We start from the raw sequence: 10,365 nt of genomic DNA on the forward strand, positions 1-10,365 counted from the left end.
TGTCTGTCTGTCTGTCTGTCTGTCTGTATGTTTCTCTGTTCGTCGCCTGCTCATTCGTCTGTCTGCCTGTCTGTCTGTCTGTCTGTCTGTCTGTCTGTCTGTCTGTCTTACTGACGGATGTTTATTTTTCTATATATCATCAGGGTTCACCAGGCGCTCCGCAGAGTGTGGTGGTGACTCCTGGTGTTGCCTTCACTACCACACCGTACCACCACTACCACACCGTCTGTTACCACAACCACACCCTCTACCACCACTACACACCGTCTACCACCACTACACACCGCGTTACAACCACACCTCTACACACACCAAACCGTCTACCACCACTACCACACCGTCTGTTACCACAACCACACCCTCTACCACCACTACCACACCGTCCACCACTACTACCACACCGTCTACCACCAATACCCACAACTCCACCACCACTACCACACCGTCTACCACCACTACCACACCGTCTACCACCACTACCACACCGTCTACCACCAATACCACACCGCTACCACCACTACCACACCCTCTTCTACCACCACCCCTCAGGTACCACAACTCATCTGCTACCACCATCCCCTCTACCACCACCACCCCACACCACCACTACCAACGTGGATGTAACAAGTACAGGTAACATTTATTTGTGTCACATAAAATATATATATTTATCTATCCATCGACTTAGCATATATGATGACGTGTACACCGATAGACGACGAATCAAAACCCTCAAACGAAATGTCAACACGAACGAACCAATACCAAGCCTGTAAACCCCACTCACTCATCAAATTCACCAATCAGAGACCTCTTACCATACCCTCTAGCTATCCCAGTACATCAGCTGTTTACATTCCCACTTGAACGCGACTCTTCTGGATTACCCCTGAGACCAGAGACCTGAGACCTGAGACCAGAGACCTGAGACCTGTGACCTGAGACCAGAGACCTGTGACCTGAGACCTGAGAACCTGAGACCTGAGACCCAGACCTGAGACCTGGACCAGAGACCTGTGACCTGGAGACTCTGAGACCTGTGACCTGTGACCTGAGACCTGAGACCTGGACTGACTGAGACCTGAGACCTGAGACCAGAGACCTGAGAACCTGAGACCTGAGACCTGAGACCAGAGACCAGGACTGAGACCTGAGACTGAGACCAGAGACTGAGACTGAGACCTGAGACCAGAGACCTGACCTGAGACCTGAGACCCAGACCCAGACCTGAGACCTGAGACCTGTGACCCTGACCTGAGACCTGAGACCTGAGACCAGAGACCTGAGAACCTGAGACCTGAGACCTGAGACCAGAGACCTGAGACCAGAGACCTGAGACCTGAGACCTGAGACCTGAGACCAGGACCTGTGACCTGGAGACCTGAGACCTGAGACCTGTGACCTGAGACCAGAGACCAGAGACCTGTGACCTGAGACCTGAGACCTGAGACCTGACCTGAGACCTGAGACCAGAGACCTGTGACCTGAGACCTGAGACCTGGACCTGTGACCTGAGACCTGAGACCTGAGACCTGTGACCTGAGACCACCGGGACAGAGACCTGAGGAACCTGAGACCTGAGACCTGAGACCAGAGACCTGAGACCAGAGACCTGAGAACCTGAGACCTGAGACCTGGACCAGAGACCTGAGACCAGGACCTGAGAACCTGAGACCAGAGACCGAGACCTGGACCTTGACCTGAGACCTGTGACCTGAGACCTTGACCTGTGACCCGAGACCTGAGACCAGAGACCAGAGACCTGTGACCTGTGACCTGTGACCTGTGACCTGAGACCTGAGACCTGTGACCTGGACCTGAGACCAGAGACCTGTGACCTGAGACCTGAGACCTGACCTGTGACCTGTGACCTCCCTCGCTATCATAATGTCAACAAACTCCTCTTACCTGTGTATGGAAGTCTCTAATCAGGTGAAGACACTTGAGAATAATTCCTTGTTTACAAAATTGTTAATGAGATATTCTGAAGGTTTTGTAATTACCTGTAAATACATACTATAAAGGTGGGTGTTGTTGTGATCAATACTAACAGGTAAACAACAAGAGAATTTAACCTATTGAGTACGTTGATTGGACATAAGATGACTGACCTTGAGTACAATGATTGAACTTGAGTACGACGACTTAAACACCTGAGTTCAATTCCATCGTACTCACCAGGTTAAGAAGACAGTGTGAGGCCAGATCTCCACAAAACACAGGTTCCTTAAAAGGGGTCACACAAGGACAAACACGGACAAACAAGGTCATACGAGGTCACCAAAGACAAACACGGACAAACAAGGTCATACGAGGTCACTAAGACAAACAAGGTCATACGAGGTCAAATAAGGACAAACAGGGTCATACAGAGTCAAACCAGTGTCAGTATCTATCCAAAATAGAAACACTACTATGAATAATTAAAAGCACAATTTCAAATCTTAATTACCAACAAACATATACATTTCAAGGCAAATCCTTTACTAAACTACCTACATGTTGCCCTCAGTACTAATTAACTGAACCAATTACTGGGTTTATTGAAGGATCGATTTAGTACCAAAATGTGTGTGAAATTAGTGCCAACAGGTGTGTCAAACTAGTGCCAACAGGTGTGTGATTAGTGCCAGGTGTGTGTGAAATTAGTGCCAACAGGTGTGTCAAATTAGTGCCAACAGGTGTGTGAAATTAGTGCCAACAGGTGTGTGTCAAACTAGTACCAACAGGTGTGTGAAATTAGTGCCAACAGGTGTGTTAAACTAGTGCCAACAGGTGTGTGAAATTAATATATTTTGTTCCACACTTAATACTTAACTATACACCAATACACTTACAAAGACACTGACTGTTTAGAGAGGCAAATACTTAATGGCACTTAGAGACACCTACTCCATATTTCTGGCACCCATACTTGGCACTTATCGATGCACCAATAGACTTACCGGTACTTAGAGATACTTACTGATGCACTCCATTACACATTTGGCACTTGGCCTTGTGTGGAGATGGTGAAGGTACTCGACAGGTGATGTTGACTTAATTTGGGTGAGATCAGGTGAGTGGCACAGGTAAGTTGGAAATACTAAGAGAGAGAGAGAGAGAGAGAATATATTGTTAAGTACACATTACTCATATTCTAAGTCACATATTGTACTTATTGCACATATTATAAATTACATATTGGACTTGTCGTTTCATCTGCAGGTTCTACGGCAATAAGTGATTCCTCTACAATGGCTACCACTATATCCCCTGACCCTGGTGAGTCTCTCTCTGTCTGTCTCTGTCTGTCTGTCTGTCTGTCTGTCTGTCTCGTTATCTATATCTCTGTATGTCTGTCTGTCTTTGTCTCTATTTATCTCCCCTTATCCCATTAACATATATTGCACGGATTGTCAGCTGTTTATCGTGTTGAGGGCGTTGTCAGCTTAATGTCAGCGCTGTCAGTCATAAGTACCAAGTAATCCGTCAGCTTAATGTCAGCATCATTAATGGCGTCAGAGAAGGAAGAGCAAATAAACATACAGGGTTTACACACACACACACACACACACACACACACACACACACACACACACACACACACACACACACACACACACACATCACTGAAAGGAATAAATTTACATATTTAATCACCTTCCACTGCCTCAAATTGAACATAACTATATAAACAACTTCTTTATGGTAATGTAATTCACTAACTTAACCTAACCAAAAGACTCATGTTATATACCTCAAGGATTCATTTTGTTGACTAATAATATATATATATTTTTAGGTTGGTTAGGTTACGGTGGCTAATCATAAAATAAAATGAGTTTGTTGAGTGAGTGGAGTTAAAATATTCAGTTGTTTAATATATATAACCTTTGAACTATGAACTAAAACAGGTGATCCATAGTATATCATTATACACCTGGATGACACGATTTAGAACCTGTTATCTATCTACTGTTGTCTGTTATTGGAGGACGGTTCACTGCCTGTTAATACTGTTTCCATTGATGTAGAGTATAGTCAGGGGGTTCTTCGGATGTTGATTGGTTGAGATGAGTTGGGGAAAGAATCTCATTGGCTCATAGCAATAAAAGAAAATGGGAAATATAACTCCTCCTCAAATCTGATTGGCTGAGTCGTATAAAGAAGAATGGGTTTCAGATTCTCCTTTACATCTCATTGGTTCACAGTAGAAATCCCTCGACTCAAGAAAATCGGTCCATAAACATTGATATCTAAGTTGTTGAGAGAGACAGAGGTACACTTATTTCATCTCCTTCCTTCAGGGTTCGTGGGCTCCGTTTGGTTCTGGGTGATCATAGGTGTGTCGACCTTTGCTGTACTGTCCATCGCTGCCTTTACCATCTATCAACAATGTTACATCAAGAAGAACAAGAACAAGAACACCAGAATCAGCACCCAGACTCTCATAACCACGAACACCAAGAACACTAAGAACAAGAACGGCGGCACTATTCTCACCCAGAGGAACACCACTACATATGACTCCATCCAAGCCACCAAGGTTGAAGAGGGCAGGATTTCGCCGCTAGAGGACTCCACTAACGCTGTCGGAGGTCCAGGAAAGACAGAAGAGGCCCCTAGGGAAGAAACCTCACATATGGAGGTCATTAACGAGGGTCTTGAAGAGGAGGAGGGAAGGAGGAAGACATGGTGACGAGTCTGTGATTTCTGACGGTGCTGAGAAAGGAAGATGGATTTCTGAAGAAGAAGAAGAAGAAGAAACAGAGGAGGCAGAGCGAGTGGTTCTTGACATCCTACACAGAGGCTCGTCTTGACACTTTCTGTAATAATGATTCAGTGGAAATTGTGGAGAATAAATATTGGAAGGAAATTGTTTTGTGTCCGTGATGTGATCTATGATTACAATGGGTTAGAGAGAATTATATCGATGGAGGAGTTACCTTGCTCTCTCTCTCTCTCTCTCTTCACCTGTCTGTCTGTGTCTGTCTGTCTGTCTCTCTCTTCATCTGTCTGTCTCTCTCTGTCTCCCATATCTCTGCCTCTCTTCAACTCTCTGTCTTTTCTTTGTTCTCCTTCTCTTTATTTCTCTGTCTCTTTCTGTCATGTACATATTGAGCCTACAGATTGAGGCTACATATTGAGGCTACAGATTGAGGCCACAGTTTGAGGCTCCCGTTCCAAGACCTACAACCCATCACACACCTGTCAACTAACTGAACTCATCAAAGAAAACGAGGAGCTTGGTAAATTGGACGGAGAGGAAGTAAGGGGGGGACTACACTATCAAGTAAAGATGGCCTTGGGTGTGTGGTGTGTGTGGAGGACAACTTTATGACACTCTTGCCTTTGATCATGAGGAGAAAGACTGTGATGAACCTTAATAAACAATGGTGTAGACATTAATATATAATATATATAAATAAATGTTTGTGTTTATAGAGTCATTTGATGTTTGTGTTTATAGAGTCATTTGATGTTTGTGTTTATAGAGTCATTTGATGTTTGTGTTTACATATAATCTAACAGTATCATGTGTTTTCTATTTTGAGATATCAGGTCGTGTTTGTTGTGTTGCATGTATGTGTGTGGATCATGAACACACACACACACACACACACACACACACACACACACACACACACACACATACACACACCTATATTCATGACACTCACAGCAGTGTGTGTGTGTGTGTGTGTGTGTGTGTGTGTGTGTGTGTGATGGGATATACGGTAAACACCTGTCATCTCCTCCCTCACCCCTCCCCTCCCCTCACCCCCCTCTCTCAGGCCAAATGAACCTGTTTACCTATTGGGCCGTTACACCTCGACAGAGGCCTTCATTATGGGACCAATCAGGACCCTGGAGCCCGCCGGCACACCACCACCAGGGTGTTAGGGGCGTGGTGTGCCTGAGGGCGTGGTGTGTCTGAGGGCGTGGTGTGCCTGAGGGCGTGGTGTGTGTGAGGGCGGGTGTGTCTGGGGCGTGGTGGCTGAGGCGTGGTGTGTGAGGGCGTGGTGTGCCTGGGCGGGTGTGCCTGAGAGGGCGTGGTGTGCCTGAGGGCGTGGTGTGTCTGAGGGCGTGGTGTGCCTGAGGGCGTGGTGTCTCTGAGGGCGTGGTGTGCTGAGGGCGTGGTGTGTCTGGGCGTGGTGTGCCTGAGGGCGTGGTGCTGAGGCGTGGTGGTGATGACGATACTGCCTCGACTTATACCGTACGTTGTGTATACCGTACGTTGTGTAGACCGTTGGATGTATGTATGCTGTAGGCTGTATGTATAACGTAAATTATGTATACTATAGGTTGTATGCATACGGTAGGTTGTATATATACCGTAGACTCGTAGACTGTATGTATACCACAGGTTGTGTATATAATGTAACCTCTATACACACACAATCATACATATGCATACAGGATGGTTAAAAATACAAATTATCCTTTGATCATAAATGAATAAATAAGGTGAAATATTTTAATATGTATCAATAATTATAATTGTTAAAATATTCATTAACAACGAACTTTAAATTGTCTATACAACAAATTAAGCGTTATTTGTTATGTATATTTAATTATACATAACACTAACTACAAAATGTTTCCCATATTTACACTGAGCATTTGTTGAGCCTCCCTATACATGTGTCTGTATGTATAACTTATACACACAGTGTGTGTGTGTGTGTGTGTGTGTGTGTGTGTGTGTGTGTGTGTGTGTGTGTGTGTGTGTGTGTGTGTGTATTCCTATGCATTTCACAGTCTTATAGATAGAACTGAAATTTGGTAGGGAGGTGCGGATGGTTTAGGAATTTTACATAAAAGATGAGACGTAGAGATTAATGAGAGAGTGGCGTAGAAAAATGGGAGGAAAATGTGGAAGGAAGAAGAATATGAAGACTGGAGTGAGGGAGAGAAGGGTAGAAGAGGGAGAAAGGAGTAAGGATGAGGAAAGGAGAAGGATGCAAGGGAGAGGAAGGAAGGAGAGGAGGATAGAGAGTGATGAAAGTAAAATATAAGAAAATGAAGAGAAGTGAAGGAGGAGCAGAAGACAGGAAGAGATAAGAGTCAGTGAGAAGAGGAGGAGAGTGGTGGAGGGAGAAGGAGTGAAGGAGGAGGAAGGAGGAGAAGGGTGGAGAGGTGAAGAAGGAGGAGAGAAGGAGAGTGGTTAAGAAGGAGAAAGGTGAAAGAGGGAGGGAGGAAAAAGTGGGAGGAAGGAATGAAAGAGGGAGGTAGGAAGAGGAGGTGGGAGGAGATTGGAAGGGGAGGAGGAGGTGGTGGAGGAGAAGAGTGAAGGAGGAGGAGGAGGAGATGGTGGGAGGAGGAAAGGTGAAGGAGGAGAGTGGAGGAGGAGGAAGGTGGTGGAGGAGGGAGGAGGGAGGGAGGAAGGAGGAGAGGTGGTGGAGAGAGAATGGTAGGAGGAGGGAGGAAGGAGAAAATAGGGGGAAAGGAGGAATGGAAGGAGGACAGGTGAGGGAGAAGGAGGGGGTTGGGAGGTGGTGGAGAGGAGGAGGGCAGCAGGATCTTCAGAAGGATGTCTGAGAGGACCCCACACCAATATCTGTCCCGACCTGGGCATGACCGCTGAGGCGTGTGTGGGGCGTGCATGGGGCGTGTGTTATGTGACGTGCGAGAAGCGTTTGAAAGCGTTATGGAGGGCGTGTAAAAGGCATAGGGGGCGTGTAGGGCGTCATAGCAAGGCGTGGAAGGCGAGTCGGGGGGCTCGAGGACGATCTTGATGGGACCTTCGTGTAGGTGTAACTACGTCCTGACCATAATTCGTTAACCGCTTCTCTCACCCTCCCCCTCCCTCCCTCACCCTTCCTCCCTCCCCTCCTCTAACACCCAATGCCTCAGGGAACAAGGGACGTTATTGGTGGCAAGAAATGGGGAGGGCAGAGGGATATGAGAAGGTGTTAAGGAGGGAGGGTGTGTTGGGGTGTGTTAGGGTGTGTTGGGTGTGTTAAAAGGTGTGTTAGGTGTGTTGGTGTGTTAAGGGTGTATTAGATTTAGGTGTTTATGGTGTGTTGAGGTGTGTTAGGGTGTGTTAGAGGTGTGTTAGAGTGTGTTGGTGTTAAAGGTGTGTTAGGGGTGTGATATGGGGTATTGCATGGTATGGGTGTGTGTTAGATTTAGAGGTGTGTTAGGGTGTGTTAAGGTGTTTAGAGGTGTGTTAGGGTGTGTTAGGGTGTGTGAGGTGTAGTAAGGGTGTGTTAAAGGTGTGTTAGGGTGTGTTAGAGTGTGTTAAGTGTGTTAGGGTGTGTTAGGTGTGTAGGGTGTGTTGTTAGAGGTGTGTTAGGGTGTGTTAAGGTGTTAGGGTGTGTTAGGGGTGTGTTAGAGGTGTGTTAGGGGTGTGTTAAGGTGTGTTAAGTGTTTTAGAGGTTAAGGGTGTGTAAGTGTTAGGGTGTTAGAGTGTAAAAAGTGTGTTAAGGTGTGTTAAGGTGTGTTAGAGGTGTGTTAGGTGTGTTAAGATGTTAAAGGTGTGTTAGGGTGTGTTAGGGTGTGTTAGGGTGTGTTAGAGGTGTGTTGAGGTGTGTTAGGGTGTGTTAAAGGTGTGTTGGGTGTGTTGAGGTGTGTAGGTGTGTTAGAGGTGTGTTTGGTAAAGTGTGTTAGAGGTGTGTTAGAGGTAGTTACACAGGTCAGTATACAGTGAGTGTGGTCGCCCACGTTGGTGGAGCTACCTCACTGTAACAAATATCATCAAAGTTGAAAGTGCCAGATGTCTCTCTCTCTCTCTCTCTCTCTCTCTCTCTCTCTCTCTCTCTCTCTTCTCTCTCTCTCTCTCTTCCTAATTCTCCCATCATCTCTTTCCTCCTCATCCTTTATTTTCCTTCTCACACTTACAAGTGAACACGATGTAATATAATTTGTAAGTAACACAGATCTATTTCAGGCACTTAGAAAATAAATGTATCACACTTATATGAACTTATAAACAACAGAAGACGATGTGAAAGTAATAGAGAGACACAGAGACTTACTTTTACCACTTATAAAATCATTAAATCCTACTTATATGGAGTCAGATACACAAAATTAAATTTGTGAATCATATATTGATTTATATTACTTACAAGGCAAAAAAAAAAACACTTATAAAAATCCATATACATTATACTTCAATTTATAAGTAATTTAGTCATATACATCACCATTACTTATAAAATGACACTTACAAACATATACTTATAAAAAAAAACTTAATATACCAGGTTGAAAAAAAATTACACTTAAGACGTATAACTATAATAATGTCTATAATCTCTCTACTATAATATATAATGACGGTAAAAGACGTATTTTGTCATTATACCCATCATTGTATTTCTTCTCGTGGATGGGGGTAAGAATACAGGTTGTATAAATTATTGTGTTTTCTTGTGGAGATAAATTATTAATGTTGTCTTGAGGAGGAAAGTGGAAGACAGTAAATTGTGTCTGTTTTCTTCAGTTTCTTGTTTATCATTTATTAGTGAGAGAGAGAGAGAGAAGAGAGAGAGAGAGAGAGAGAGAGATGACCAATAAACCCAATAGACAAAACAAGACTCAGACTGGGACAAGAAATGTTCGCGTGTAGTGTCAGGAGCTGAGGTTCAGGAGGTGATCCTTCTCGGTTTTCCCAGCGGGGGGTTCCTGACGGCGCTGACGGAGCTATTTTGTCTGACCTGGCAAATGTCACACCAACAGCTAGAGGTCAACACCGTGAGAACTCCCTCTGAAACTCCTCCCCGAATAAGACACCCTGAAGAAGAGCTGACAGAGGGGGATATATTTAGGTTTTTGAGACACCCTGAAGAAGAGCTGACGAAGGGGGGATATATTTAGGTTTTTGAGACACCCTGAAGAAGAGCTGACGAAGAGAAGACCAGACCCACCAGACTCTTTCCTGAGGACGTTACTAACACAAATCAGGAGTTGATATGACGAAACGCTGGAGGACCTCACAACACAGACCTGAGTGAGGACGTGTGGCTGTGTGTGTGTGTGTGTGTGTGTGTGTGTGTGTGTGTGTGTGTGCTATCAGACTCTCACTTTATAAAAGCATTAACACATAAGGTCACACGTTTATCATCTAACACACTGAACATATATCATCAAGGCTGTGTGATGTTGATCAGAATATCACTTTACTTCATTATATAAGTGCCTTTTGCATCACTGAATACGTTTTATAAGTATTTGTAATTATTGTAAGTGTATTATTGAACGTTTGTTTACAATATTGTGAAATTGTCAATAGCTTATATACTTGTGTGTTGACTAATGGTGCTGGGAGTATAGTGGTGGTGTGTAGTGTGATGGTTCCTCTACGACTGTCACCATTACTACTACTACTACTACTATCTGAGGTACTGCCCTGGAGACTTCACACACACACTG

The 10,365-nt window shown here is 44.6% G+C and overlaps 1 protein-coding gene across 1 annotated transcript; it reads left to right on the forward strand.

Annotated features, from left to right (window-relative positions):
- Positions 1–604: 604 nt before the first annotated feature.
- LOC121876763 lies at positions 605–4,681 on the forward strand. Its single transcript, XM_042382134.1, has 3 exons — positions 605–633; positions 3,208–3,264; positions 4,290–4,681. The coding sequence occupies exons 2-3, from the start codon at positions 3,237–3,239 to the stop codon at positions 4,679–4,681; spliced, it is 420 nt and encodes a 139-aa protein (XP_042238068.1). The 5' UTR covers positions 605–633; positions 3,208–3,236.
- The last annotated feature ends 5,684 nt before the right edge of the window (positions 4,682–10,365 follow it).

The sequence above is a fragment of the Homarus americanus genome, unplaced genomic scaffold (assembly GCF_018991925.1).
Source record: "Homarus americanus isolate GMGI-L3 unplaced genomic scaffold, GMGI_Hamer_2.0 scaffold50281, whole genome shotgun sequence".
In the NCBI taxonomy this organism is placed as follows: Eukaryota; Metazoa; Arthropoda; class Malacostraca; order Decapoda; family Nephropidae; genus Homarus; species Homarus americanus.